This window comes from Thermobia domestica, chromosome 5, assembly GCF_964235325.1.
Source record: "Thermobia domestica chromosome 5, izTheDome1.hap1.1, whole genome shotgun sequence".
NCBI lineage: Eukaryota > Metazoa > Arthropoda > Insecta > Zygentoma > Lepismatidae > Thermobia > Thermobia domestica.
Window position 1 is genome coordinate 132,398,614 of NC_137458.1, and position 15,401 is coordinate 132,414,014.

Below are 15,401 nucleotides of genomic sequence, written 5' to 3' on the forward strand. Positions count from 1 at the left end.
GATTTTAATAATGAATACAGTGGATCTTATTATTATTATTATTATTAAACTAAATAAAATATACATTATGAAAATTAAACATTTAAAAACCTATTTTAATTTTAAAAAGAAATGATGGTGCATGTGGAAGCTGGAGAAAGAAGAAAAGAATGGCTGGAAGGTGAATCACCTTCCATGGTAACATCAGGTAACTGTGTTTCTTGGGTAAAAAAAAAGTATGTGCAAATGCACATGGAAAACGCACGAGGCATTCCGATTCCGGGGGAAGAATTTGCTTGAGTTGTAATTGTAGCACATTTTATTATAATAACTAATTCGATATCCCCACTGCTCTTTTCAAAGATGTTTTAAAAAAATGGAAAGAAATGCTGAAAATTAAACATTTCACGTGCTTTCCACACCACGCTGTTTCGTTGTTATTTATGTTCTCTTCCAAATTACAATAGATCGGCTGAGGTAAGAGGCAAAAAGTGCGAAAGGAAAGAAATGAAATGACTGTGGAATTTATTTTTGTAAGGTTATGTTGATTGCGCATCATGATAGTACAGAATTCCATTTTATTAGTACGTGCAAGTTACAATGTCAAATTCAATCGTTTCCACGAAAGATGTGTTTCTTCAGGATGCGACGCTAAGTGTGAACTTTTCGTTGAGAAGATTAAAAAGGAAATGGGTTTTAGTTTCCGAAGCTGAACCAAGAGGAAATATAGGGATACAGACACTTCAAAAAATTCTTAAGTTTACACTGGATAAAAGTACACATTTTAAACCAATTTCAAGGTTGTATAGTATGTTTTCCTAAAGAGCACATCTCCTTTAAAGAGCTTTTTTTCAGACGGGGTAGCTTCTAAGACATCTACTTAGTCTGTCAGTAATTCTTATTTTACCTTTTTAATATAGTTCTGCTTTATAAATGTTTCAAAGAATAATAATGGCGTATGCTTTATTAAATATCAATATATATATATATATATATATAATATTACGCGATTAAAAATCCTGTTTTACTGTTAACTAATACACAAATGTAGTAAATATTTACAGATTTCCAAGATACCCCTACTGATTGGTATAGACTTACGTTTATGAAATACATGGATTTATTATGTTGCTCTGTTAATACAAACTCATCAAAATTTGATTTTAAAAAAATCCATCTTTTTACACTACAAATAATAGTAATCTTTTAAATTGGTGTGTGTTATGTATGCAATTTGAATACATGTCTTTATTGTCTTTTCGTTACAGAAAGTGCAATTGGTTGTAACTGTGGTCGATTACGATCGTATTGGCACATCAGAGCCTATCGGAAAGGTTGTTCTTGGTTATAACGCTACTGGTACTGAACTGCGACACTGGTCTGACATGCTGGCTTCACCGCGGCGACCTATTGCGCAGTGGCATACTCTGAAAGACCCCGAAGACGATAAGAAGGACTAAGGAGAAACAGGTGCTAGTAAGGTATACTTACACCTACATTATTTGTATTAGCAATTTAACGGTAAGAAACATGTGCAGTCACGTTCAAAGTTATTATATGCTGGTTTTATTTATTTATTATCTTCTACAGAAGATACTTATTTAGATTTCTATTGAAGCTTCAAAGAATGAATGTTATAAGACTTTACAAAAATGACGTTAAAATGCTATTAAATCTTACGATTGAACATACAATCCTGAACTGCCAAAATTAAAAGAAATTTATAGAACCTTTTTACATACACAAGGTGTAAAGAAATTCTTTGGGAAAGAATTCTACAAGGAATGTAAAAAAGACACAATAAACATAATCTGAATAATAATAATAATAATAATAATAATAATAATAATAATAATAATAATAATAATAATAATAATAATAATAATAATAATAATAATAATAATAATGTTATTGTTATTATTGTTATTATTTAGGAGTTACAAACGTGATGATTGATGTCGGTTGTTCAGAGAAGCTGACTTCGACGCTGACCACTACCTTTTAGCTGCGATAATGACGTATAGATATCATTGAATAAAGGAAATATTCAACATCTGAAAACGGAAGATTTAATTTAAATAAATTAGAGGAAAGCTAGTCAAGAAGGGGGGGGGATATCAGATTGAAGTATCGAATAGATTAGTGGTTTTAAAAGGTTCAGAGTGCACTAGTACTGAGGATAGTTTGGTTGAAATTGGCGATAGCATTAAAATTGCAGCAAAAAAAAAAAAAAAATCGTGCGAGCGAAAATACATAGGAATAAACCATGGTTTGATCAGGAATTCACTAAGCTAGCGGGGAAGAGAAATCAGCAAAACTGCGTTGGCTACAAAATCCAAACGATATAACTACACAAAATTTTGTTGATATCAGATGGAAAATTTCCAAAACATTTAGAACAAAACAAAACAAAACAAAACAAAACAAAACAAAAAAGCCGCTGTTTTCTGAAAACTAAAATTAATGAACTTGAAGATAATACTAAAAATAAATATTCAAGACATGTGAAAGGTCTCATGTATTTTCTGAAAACTAAAATTAATGAACTTGAAGATAATACTAAAAATAAATATTCAAGACATGTAAAAGGGCATCAATGAATTTAAGAAAGACTATCAACCCCGCGCTTAAAAGCCGACGAAACAATTCTCACTGACACAGATAGGATCTTGAATAGATGGTAAAATTTCTGACAGTTTGCTTAACACACAGCCAAAAAATAATGTTCATGGAGAAAGGCAAATAAATACGGGAGAACCGTATATTCCAAAGCCTAACTGCACAGAAGTAGAAATCGCTGTAAAGAAATAAACACAAATCTCCGGATATAGACGAAATTCTGGCTGAGTTAAGCTGGAAGGAAAAAAAATGTTGAACAAGAACTCATTCTCCTTATCTGGAAAAAGGGGGAATAACTACAAGAGTAAGTGGAACGAGTCAATCATTGTTTCAATTTACAAGAAAGGCGACAAAGCTGACTGTAATAATTATCGAGACATTTCTCTTCTCTCAACATCCTGTAAAATCCTCTCAAACATTCTATTAACAAAATTGATCCCATACACAGATAGAATTATTGGAGATTATCAGTGCGGATTTAGACGAAGTGGGAACACATTACCCCGGTACATGAATTATTTATTGATTTTAGAAAATCCTGATTCGGTTAGGAGAGAAACATTGTTCAGCATTCTTACAGAATTTGGAATATCGAAAATGTTAGTTAGATTAACTAAGACTTCTTTAAATGAATCTCAAAATGAAGACCGAGTAGGAAAATTCTTGTCCACGAGCTTTCACGTCGAGAATGGCATGAAACAAGGAGATGCGTTGTCGCCATCATTAAACTTAGTTCTGAAGTACGCTATAAGGAAAATCAAATATAGCAACTAGGGCCTAGAGTTGAATGGTATTCACCAGTTCATAGTTCATAGCCTATGCTGATAATGGGCTGACAGGGGATGACAAAAGAACAATACAAAGAAATACAGAGGCGTTATTAAACGCTTGCAAGAACATGGGTTTAGAAGTAAATGCAGAGAAAACTAAATACATGGAAATGCTCCGGGGTCGTAATATTGCAAATTATGGATGTCAAAATATCAAATAGTACTTTCGACAAGGTGGATACTTTCATATATCTAGGATCAGCGTGAACAGACCAAAATCATATCCACGAAGAAATTAAATGTTAATTGAATGCAGGGAATTTGTGTTATTATTCAGTTCAAAATCTTTTGTCGTTGCCAATTCTGTAGAGAAATTTGAGGCTTAAAATATATAAAACTATAATCATACCTGTTGTACTGTATGATTGGGAAACATGGTGGCTTACTCAGACTGACAGTATTTGAGAATATAATCCTGATACGAATATTTGGACCCAAGAGGCACGGGAATGGGGAATGGCGGAAATTTTATGAGGAGGAACTGCATAATTTATACAGTTTACCAAATATTGTGAGGGTCATCAAGTAGAGGAGGCTTAGATGAGTAGGTCATGTAGCTAGAACGGAAGAAAGGAAAACTTTCAAAGTTTTAACTGAAAATCCAATCGGAAAACGTTCATTAGGAAGACCTAAGCGCAGATCGGAGGATAATATTAAGATGGATCTTGCAGAAATAAGAATACAAAGTAGAAACTAGATCCAGTTGGCTAAAGATAGAAGTCAATGGAGATCTTTTGTGAACACGGCACTGAACCTTCGGGTCCCATAGGCCGTAGAGTTAGTTAGCTACAAACGTGGGTAAAATGTTACTGAGATTTCTTGGAAATCTATTATTTAGATAAAAAAAATGTTATCAACGACGAATGGGATTCTAATTTAGTAAGGGAGTTTTTTGGGATTCTAACTTTAGTAACGGAGTTTTTTGGGATTATTAAGTAAGACACAAAAATTAAAGGATTAGAACTTAAAATAGGGGTAAAACCTTTTCCGACTATCTCAAGAGGCTTTTTTTTTCTTTCTTTCTTTTCTTTTCATTCATTTTAGTTTTAGATCTCAGTTTATGCCCGTAATCTAACTGAATAACTGGATATCGAACACATGAATATACACTAATACAGAAAGCGTATTAACCATGTTATTTTGAAGCTTTATTTGTAGAATTACTCTTAAGGATTTGTTTGATTTTTGAAACATTTTCAGTTTAAAAATATACACACTGCACACAAAATGGATTTTAACTCCATTGTCATTCATAATGGAGTTATAATATTTATTAATTTATTCTTTTAGCACTGAGAATTGTTAACCCTTAGTCATTTTATTTATTTATTTTTAATAATAATAAAAATAATTTATTTATTGGAGCGAAGCGTCTCTTTATTGACTTATTCGTTTATCCAGATATCTCTCTTAGATACCTGAATCATTCTTCACCAAAGTTGACATGGTGACTCAAGAGCGCGCGCTGAATGTCGTAAGGGGTCGCATGTCCAAATCGGACATACCATTGAAGAATAATCACCGGAAAACAGAATTCCCATATGCTTAATCTTTGAAAAGAATTTGGCGTGCAAATTGCCATTGTACAATAATGGAAAATATAATTTTTAGCATTACAAATAGCCCGAAGTCCTTTTCGTTTTGTTCTCCGAACACAATTTTTCAAAGCTATTATTATTACTTTTTGCCGATATGTCAAATTCAACTATTTGCATATCGTGTTCGTTCACAAAATCAATTGATGTACTAGAAACAAAATTCTATGAATAATCAATAAAGGACGATCGCTTCGCTCCAAATTTGCAATTATTGCATACCTAGTTTATTTTTGTTGGATAACCACTTGGCGTGATAAAACTGTTCCACACTTCATACTAAAGTTCACAATTGTACCTATGGGGAAAATATACAATCAAGTAAGGAGCAGTAATATTTTGAAATTTTGAAACAATGCATATTCCCTGTCAGTATGGTAGACCTATATTAATTTACGTGACCATTTGAAAGTCGTTCAGTTTATATAATTATCAAATATATAAGTCAAATGTATCTTCTAATAAGAGTTCAGTTAAATCATTTTAATAAACGAGTAACATTAAGTCTACTGATGGCAGTTAAACAGATGACAACAAAACATAGTAATTAAATAATACCGTATAAAAATGTAAATTTTAGTATGTTATAATTAGTACAGAATGTTTCAGTAGGATAATAAGTTTTTAAATTGTTATAACTCTTGGTCTATAATTGACGTATAAAAATGTGACTGTGTGAGTTTGATGACGGCAGGACAGATGTGTAAGAAGATGAGCAATGAACTAGTCGGTCAAAGGCTGGAAACACGCATCGTCCCTATGTGGTATGCTCTTTGGACTATGGAACGGGGAATCACGTTCTGAGTGGGCGGGGGAATCACATCCAGTACAAAAGTTCATCAACCCTTCATGAAGTGTCTTCAGCAGCTTGGCACAATTTTTTTTTTTTTATATGCTTGGTGTACCAATAGAACTAGTGATTGGAAAAGCATAATGACTACTTGCAAGATGAAAAGTAATGGATGCTACTGCCGTAGTATTAGTGAAAATTAATGCGTATACCTGACTGCAGAATACAGTGTGTCCATGAGAGATCGGTGCCTTACTTTCTGGATCACTTTCATATAATATATTTAGCTGTATATACATGTTGCTAAGGAATTTACTTGACTGAAACTCCTTTTATATAATTGTCCCGTTGTCACAGGGATTTTTTACCCCTGGAAAGTTTTACCCCCTGGAAAATTTTACCCCCTGGAAATCTTTACCCCCTTGTCGGTTTCTGGTAACTTCAAAGGAAAAGTCAAAAGTCACATTAAAAATTCATATAATTGAATGTGATCTCTCAGTGTATGCACTCACTTTGGTCAAGATGGCTTTAAATCCGAAGATTTGGTAGGGGGGTAAAAATTTCCTAGGAAATTATTACCTCCCTGTCGGTTATTGGTTACTTCAAAGACAAACTCAAATGTTATATTATAAATTGATACCACTCTGTAGTATCTCTTAACAGACACAGTCACTTTGGCCAAGATGGCTTTAAATCCGAAGATTTGGTAGGGGGGTAAAAATTTCCTAGGAAATTATTACCTCCCTGTCGGCTATTGGTTACTTCAAAGACAAACTCAAATGTTATATCATAAATTGATACCACTATGTAGTATCTCTTAACAGACACAGTCACCTTGGCCAAGATGGCTTTAAATCCGAAGATTTGGTAGGGGGGTAAAAATTTCCTAGGAAATTATTACCTCCCTGTCGGTTATTGGTTACTTCAAAGACAAACTCAAATGTTACATTATAAATTGATACCACTCTGTAGTATCTCTTAACAGACACAGTCACTTTGGCCAAGATGGCTTTAAATCCGAAGATTTGGTAGGGGGGTAAAAATTTCCTAGGAAATTATTACCTCCCTGTCGGCTATTGGTTACTTCAAAGACAAACACAAATGTTATATTATAAATTGATACCACTCTGTAGTATCTCTTAACAGACACAGTCACTTTAGCCAAGATGGCTTTAAATGCGAAGATTTGGTAGGGGGGTAAAAATTTCCTAGGAAATTATTACCTCCCTGTCGGCTATTGGTTACTTCAAAGACAAACACAAATGTTATATTATAAATTGATACCACTCTGTAGTATCTCTTAACAGACACAGTCACTTTAGCCAAGATGGCTTTAAATGCAAAGATTTGGTACGTGGGTAAAAATTTCCTAGGAAATTATTACCTCTCTGTCAGCTATTGGTTACTTCAAAGACAAACTAAAATGTTATATTATAAATTGATACCTGTCTGTAGTATCTCTTAACAGACACAGTCACTTTAGCCAAGATGGCTTTAAATCCGAAGATTTGGTAGGGGGGTAAAAATTTCCTAGGAAATTATTACCTCCCTGTCGGCTATTGGTTACTTCAAAGACAAACACAAATGTTATATTATAAATTGATACCTGTCTGTAGTATCTCTTAACAGACACAGTCACTTTAGCCAAGATGGATTTAAATACGAAGATTTGGTAGGGGGGTAAAAATTTCCTAGGAAATTATTACCTCCCTGTCGGCTATTGATTACTTCAAAGACAAACTCAAATGTTATATTATAAATTGATACCACTCTGTAGTATCTCTTAACAGACACAGTCACTTTAGCCAAAATGGCTTTAAATCCGAAGATTTGGTAGGGGGGTAAAAATTTCCTAGGAAATTATTACCTCCCTGTCGGCTATTGGTTACTTCAAAGACAAACTCAAATGTTATATTATAAATTGATACCACTCTGTAGTATCTCCTAACAGACACAGTCACTTTGGCCAAGATGGCTTTAAATCCGAAGATTTGGTAGGGGGGTAAAAATTTCCTAGCAAATTATTACCTCCCTGTCGGTTATTGGTTACTTCAAAGACAAACACAAATGTTATATTATAAATTGATACCTCTCTGTAGTATCTCTTAACAGACACAGTCACTTTAGCCAAGATGGCTTTAAATGCAAAGATTTGGTAGGTGGGTAAAATTTTCCTAGGAAATTATTACCTCCCTGTCGGTTATTGGTTACTTCAAAGACAAACACAAATGTTATATTATAAATTGATACTACGCTGTAGTATCTCTTAACAGACACAGTCACTTTAGCCAAGATGGCTTTAAATGCGAAGATTTGGTAGAGGGGTAAAAATTTCCTAGGAAATTATTACCTCCCTGTCGGCTATTGGTTACTTCAAAGACAAATCAAATGTTATATTATAAATTGATACCACTCTGTAGTATCTCTTAACAGACACAGTCACTTTAGCCAAGATGGCTTTAAATCCGAAGATTTGGTAGGGGGGTAAAAATTTCCTAGGAAATTATTACCTCCCTGTCGGTTATTGGTTACTTCAAAGACAAACACAAATGTTATATTATAAATTGATACCTGTCTGTAGTATCTCTTAACAGACACAGTCACTTTAGCCAAGATGGCTTTAAATCCGAAGATTTGGTAGGGGGGTAAAAATTTCCTAGTAAATTATTACCTCCCTGTCGGTTATTGGTTACTTCAAAGACAAACTAAAATGTTATATTATAAATTGATACCTGTCTGTAGTATCTCTTAACAGACACAGTCACTTTAGCCAAGATGGCTTTAAATCCGAAGATTTGGTAGGGGGTAAAAATTTCCTAGGAAATTATTACCTCCCTGTCGGCTATTGGTTACTTCAAAGACAAACTCAAATGTTATATTATAAATTGATACCACTCTGTAGTATCTCTTAACAGACACAGTCACTTTGGCCAAGATGGCTTTAAATGCAAAGATTTGGTAGGGGGGGTAAAAATTTCCTAGGAAATTATAACTTCCCTGTCGGCTATTGGTTACTTCAAAGACAAACTCAAATGTTATATTATAAATTGATACCTGTCTGTAGTATCTCTTAACAGACACAGTCACTTTAGCCAAGATGGATTTAAATACGAAGATTTGGTAGGGGGGTAAAAATTTCCTAGGAAATTATTACCTCCCTGTCGGCTATTGGTTACTTCAAAGACAAGCACAAATATTATATTACAAATTGATACCACTCTGTAGTATCTCTTAACAGACACAGTCACTTTAGCCAAGATGGATTTAAATCCGAAGATTTGGTAGGGGGGTAAAAATTTCCTAGGAAATTATTACCTCCCTGTCGGCTATTGGTTACGTCAAAGACAAACTCAAATGTTATATTATAAATTGATACCTGTCTGTAGTATCTCTTAACAGACACAGTCACCTTAGCCAAGATGGCTTTAAATGCGAAGATTTGGTAGGGGGGTAAAAATTTCCTAGGAAATTATTACGTTCCTGTCGGCTATTGGTTACTTCAAAGACAAACTCAAATGTTATATTACAAATTGATACCACTCTGTAGTATCTCTTAACAGACACAGTCACTTCAGCCAAGATGGCTTTAAATACGAAGATTTGGTAGGGGGTAAAAATTTCCTAGGAAATTATTACCTCCCTGTCGGCTATTGGTTACTTCAAAGACAAGCACAAATGTTATATTATAAATTGATACCACTCTGTAGTATCTCTTAACAGACACAGTCACTTTAGCCAAGATGGCTTTAAATGCGAAGATTTGGTAGGGGGGTAAAAATTTCCTAGGAAATTATTACTTCCTTGTCGGCTTTGATTACTTCAAAGACAAACATAAATGTTATATTATAAATTGATACCTCTCTGTAGTATCTCTTAACAGACACAGTCACTTCAGCCAAGATGGCTTTAAATGCGAAGATTCGGTAGGGGGTAAAAATTTTCTAGGAAATTATTACCTCCCTGTCGGCTATTGGTTACTTCAAAGACAATCTCAAATGTTGCATTATAAATTGATACCACTCCGTAGAATCTATTAACAGACATACTCACTTTGGGTAAGACGGCTTTAAGTTCGAAGATTTGGTAGGGGGTGTAAAAATATCCTAGGAAATTATACCCACATGTCGGTTTTTGATTACTCCAATGTAGTGCTCTCAAACGCGTCTCGGGTCGGGTTACGGGTCTGGTCGGATCAGGTCAAATCAGGTCGGTTTGTGGGGTGGGGTCAGTCGGGTCAGCAAGGGTCGCGTTTTCGGGTTAGTCTACTCGGGTCGAGTCAATCGGGTCAGCTCGGGTCGGGTTGTCGGGTCGGGTCAATCGGGTCAAGTCGGATCGGGTTATCGAGTTTGGTCAGTCGGGTCAGCTTGGGTCGGGTTGTCGAATCGGGTCAATCGGGTCAGTTCACTTTGGTCAACTGAGTTTAGGTTGAGCTTAAACTCGGCTGGAGTCGAAAACTGCTGTTTTTTACTAGCTGTCAAATTGAAAATAGCAATTTTCTATTGATTTTATAGAAACCATAAATCTATTTTGAACACTTGAAGCTAGTACTTTTATGGTAAATGCTTATTTTTGTAATTGTGTGTACTTTAATTTTTAAATGTGGAAGATTGATTTTACCAATCGACTGTAATATTAATATCTACGCCAATATGGAGTCTGGATTTAGAACAAAACTAGAAGTTGTTTATGTAAGGCCAAAAGAAAGATTGGATATGGACGACCAAGCCCAAGCAGGGCTGCGGTGGCTCAGTGGTAGAGAATTCATCTCTGGTGCATAGTGTAGATGGTTCGATCCCAGCTTGTGCTAAGTAGGCTTTGGGGTGGAGAAACGCCGTGTAGTGGGTTTTCTCGGGGTTCTCCTGTTTCCTCCCACTTTCTTCATTCCACCGTTTCATTCATTTCTCATGGTCACCATATCCCTTAGCCTCGGTGCAGAATCGAGGGACCTTAAACTGAATATTTCATTTTATTTCACCAAGCCCAAGGACATCGATACAAGAACAAGATAAAGATTGGATATGCAAGACGAATTGCATAGTAATCTTGCTCTTGGCCTTATTTTGGTGATCACCAAGTAGCGATGAGCGTATTTTCTTGCTTTCCGTATAGTATGAAAGACCATAATCAAAATCACACTTGGTCTTCATTTGTATCGATGAGGCGAGCATTCTTGGCTCTTGTATAGCATGAAAGACCACCAAGACTACGAAATGCAGGACCAATACTTGACTGCAAGACTAAGAATAAGACGCAGTATTGATGACCAAGACCCAGGGAGCGAATCGTTTGAATTTTATTTGTTGGGCTGAAAGTGATGAAATAAAATTAGTACTTTATATTTAAATATCATACTGTATTTTTAAATTTTAAATTACAAAATTCATTTTATGTATCTTCTTACGTGCAACTATATATACTGTAAAATACGTTTTAATTACCGAGAAAGAAAAATCAAAGTGGCACGGGTCCCGGAATCATAAGAACCTATTTTGGAATGAAACTTGAAGGGTGAGAAAAAATCACAGGTGTTCTCCTGTTTCCTCAACCCTTATCATTGTAGTTAAACGATTTCCTTTTGTCTCCGCCAAGAGACTCTTGCTACTGCATTCCGAGAAGACCCCCTGCCGTCCGAGCAGGTAAGAACACTGACCTTGAAGAAAATTTTCGTCACATAGAACTAAAGCAAGAAAAAAAATAATTTTTTCCCACGTCGGACGTTGTTAATAGTTATAAAAAGAAATAACCAAACCTCAAAAGTGCCAAATATTCATTAAAATGCATATACAAATCCCCCGTTCGATCTAGCTAGTGGTTAACGTGTAAGACTTCGGTACACGTGGTCCGGGCTTAATTCCCAATGTGAGTGCATTTTGGCGTTCACCCAGTGTCGTGACCATAGTGCTCTCAAACGGATCGGGTTGACCCGACCCGACGCGTGACCCGACCCGACCCGACTCCGATCGGGTGAGCTCGGGTCGGATTACGGGTCTGGTCGGGTCGGGTTGTCGGGTCGGATCAGCTCGGGTCGGGTTGTCGGGTCAGGTCAATCAGGTCGGATCACGGTTCGGGTCAGTCGGGTCTGGTCAGTCAATTCGGGTCACGGTTCGGGTCGGGTCGGTCTTCAACCCGACCCGACCCGACCCGACCCGTTGAGAGCACTACTCTAAAGATATCAAATGTTACATTATAAATTATTACCATTCTGTGTTGTTCGTTAACGGAGGCATTCACTTTGGTCAATATGACTTTATGTCCGAAAATTTGATAGTGGGTAATATTTTCCTGAGATATTTATACCGCCTGTCGGTTATTTGTTTACTTCAAAGATAGTATCAAATGTTATATTATTAATTGATGCTACTCCGTGTTATTTCTTAACAGACGCAATCATTCTGGTCAAGATTGCTTTATGTCCGAAAATTTGGCTTCATGACCAAAAACTTGATAGTCGGTAATGTTTTCCTAGGAAATAATTGCTTTTCCAGTTTTGCACGTGATTTGCTGTCTGACGAGGGTGTCTTAAGAAAAAAATGAAATGAAATCTATTAGTTTTACGTCCTACGGCTATGCCGGTTAGGATAAAGGAGACAGTGATTATGAGAAATGAATGAAATGGTGGAACGAAGAAAGTGGGATTAAACGGTAGAACCCCGAGAATGCCCACAAGTACGGTGTTTGTCCACCATAAACTCCACACGGCGCGAGCTGGGATCGAACCAGTGATCCCAAGCACCAGAGGTGAACACTCTACCACTGAGCCACCGCGCCCCCCAGGTGTCTTAAGATGGTTGCAGTGTCAAAGTGGTAATTTCTATTAATTGTTTTCTTATTATAACAATGAAATTTGTATAAGTTGCTCTTCAAGAGGAACAATTCAAATCTTACATATTAGCGGCCTAGTATAAAACGAGGAAGAAACTTTCCTCCGAAACACTGCACTGTTAAAAAATATTTCATAGTTTCGTTCGTGAAAGCAGCTCTTGACTTGTTCTACTAGTAGTCGAGATTTAAGGATTTAGTAGCGTCGAAAGGAAAATATTGATTTTGAAACTCGATTTTACTCTTTTGACAGTGTGGAACACGTAGGAAGAAAAATATATAGAGAATAAACAATCTTTTGAAACAAAGGTAAGTAAATCTAACTTTAAATTTTGTTATAGAGAATAAACAATCTTTGGAAACAAAGGTAAGTAAATCTAACTTTAAATTTTGTTATTTGCAACTGAGAAAGCAGACTTTGATTCCAAAATATAAACTAGTTTGCAGTGTAAAATATTAGATATTAGTTGCCTTATAATCTTGATAACTACTATTACAAAGTTTATAACATAAATGATTGTAAACATAAAACACATCTTTCAATTAAAAACAACGTTGTTGCAATTTATTCCTCTCTCTGTCCCTATATACACATGGTAGACAATTTATCGTGATCATCCGCTATAACGGGTTTAGACAGAAATTCACAAGTGTTGCCAACCAAATATAAATTTATATTTTTTCAAATGGCACTACGTCAGTTTATTACACATTTCTAACCATGTTAAATGTAAATTTAAAATACTACTTTTATTAATCAGTGTTACAAGCTAAAGATATTATGGTATCACAAACATCCGATGTTTGGAAGCCTCTAACGCAGACACAGCACAACAGAGATGCACAGGATAATATAGTTCGAAAGAACTTTAGCGCTGAATATCATGGTCATGGTATGACGTTTTTCAAATGAATAGAAACGAAGTTACAGAGGTTGAAAATTTGAATTTTTTGAAAGTCTTTATTTACAAAAATCTTAGGTAAATATTATATCTAGTTACATGTGTGATTTGCAAGGAACGTTCAAATTATTTTACCGTTTACAACACTTCGATTTCTCTAACCGTATCGGAGATATAATAAACATTGATAAAGTTGTCAACACTGTTGAAAATGGCGTAGCTAGCTAGTGCGAGCTAGCCACCAGAACAACGTACAAGGCTTGTAAAAGGAAGATTCTCAAGTCGTATGTACAACCGCTGAACTTAGAAACTTAAAGCTTGGTCAGTACATGGGATCTGAGACGTGATATATCACAGAGAATCGATTTTTGGAATTTCAAAGCGGAAGCGAAGAATACGTATGAAAATTATCTTATAAAAACGTGTACATTTTCGGGCTCTATTAAACCCCAGTCATCAAATTTGGTATTTCAACATCTCCTTTAAAATAAAAATAAGTTTTATCTTTCTTTATATATTACCTCCCTATGAACTTTCGAAAATAAAACCATCCTTCATCTTGGCCAAAGTGACTGTGTCTGTTAAGAGATACTACAGAGTGGTATCAATTTATAATATAACATTTGAGTTTGCCTTTGAAATAACCAATAACCGACAGAGAGGTAATAATTTCCTAGGAAATTTTTACCCCCATACCAAATCTTCGGATTTAAAGCCATCTTGGCCAAAGTGACTGTGTCTGTTAAGAGATACTACAGAGTGGTATCAATTTATAATATAACATTTGTGTTTGTCTGAAGTATTCAATAGCCGACAGGGAGGTAATAATTCCCTAGGAAATTTTTACCCCCTATCAAATCTTCGGATTTAAAGCCATCTTGGCTAAAATGACTGTGCCTGTTAAGAGATACTGCAGAGTGGTATCAATTTATAATATAACATTTGAGTTTGTCTTTGAAGTAACCAATAACCGACAGGGAGGTAATAATTTCCTAGGAAATTTTTACCCCCCTACCAAATCTTCGGATTTAAACCATCTTGGCTAAAGTGAGTGTGTCTGTTAAGAGATACTACTTAGTGGTATCAATTTATAATATAACATTTGTATTTGTCTTTGAAGTAATCAATAGCCGACAGGGAGGTAATAATTTCCTAGGAAATTTTTACCCCCCTACCAAATCTTCGGATTTAAAGCCATCTTGGCTAAAGTGACTGTGTCTGTTAAGAGATACTACAGACAGGTATCAATTTATAATATAACATTTGAGTTTGTCTTTGAAGTAACCAATAGCCGACAGGGAAGTTATAATTTCCTAGGAAATTTTTACCCCCCTACCAAATCTTCGGATTTAAAGCCATCTTGGCCAAAGTGACTGTGTCTGTTAAGAGATACTACAGAGTGGTATCAATTTATAATATAACATTTGAGTTTGTCTTTGAAGTAACCAATAGCCGACACGGAGGTAATAATTTCCTAGGAAATTTTTACCCCCCTACCAAATCTTCGGATTTAAAGCCATTTTGGCTAAAGTGACTGTGTCTGTTAAGAGATACTACAGACAGGTATCAATTTATAATATAACATTTTAGTTTGTCTTTGAAGTAATCAATAGCCGACAGGGAGGTAATAATTTCCTAGGAAATTTTTACCCCCCTACCAAATCTTCGTATTTAAATCCATCTTGGCTAAAGTGACTGTGTCTGTTAAGAGATACTACAGACAGGTATCAATTTATAATATAACATTTGAGTTTGTCTTTGAAGTAACCAATAGCCGACAGGGAGGTAATAATTTCCTAGGAAATTTTTACCCCCTACCAAATCTTCGGATTTAAAGCCATCTTGGCTAAAGTGACTGTGTCTGTTA

At 35.3% G+C, this 15,401-nt stretch overlaps 1 protein-coding gene and 1 long non-coding RNA gene across 14 annotated transcripts in view; one reads left to right on the forward strand and one right to left on the reverse strand.

The window, feature by feature from the left end:
• The window catches only part of LOC145686136 (synaptotagmin 1-like), a 473,180-nt gene that overhangs the window by 451,150 nt on the left and 6,629 nt on the right, over nucleotides 1-15,401 (forward strand). For all 4 annotated transcript variants that reach the window (XR_014131519.1, XM_081759121.1, XM_081759123.1 and 1 more), the window contains exon 12: nucleotides 1,248-1,460. Coding sequence is in view for 3 of the 4 variants with exons in the window: in XM_081759121.1 (XP_081615247.1) it covers nucleotides 1,248-1,439 (192 nt within the window). In the remaining variant the exon portion in view is untranslated. The remainder of the gene's footprint in view (nucleotides 1-1,247; nucleotides 1,461-15,401) is intronic.
• The window catches only part of LOC145686138 (uncharacterized), a 208,653-nt gene that overhangs the window by 58,420 nt on the left and 134,832 nt on the right, over nucleotides 1-15,401 (reverse strand). For 2 of the 10 annotated variants that reach the window (XR_014131525.1, XR_014131529.1), the window contains one exon: nucleotides 5,246-5,321. The exons of the other annotated variants lie outside the window; for them this stretch is intronic. This is a non-coding gene — a long non-coding RNA (uncharacterized LOC145686138). The remainder of the gene's footprint in view (nucleotides 1-5,245; nucleotides 5,322-15,401) is intronic. 10 annotated transcript variants of the gene reach the window in all.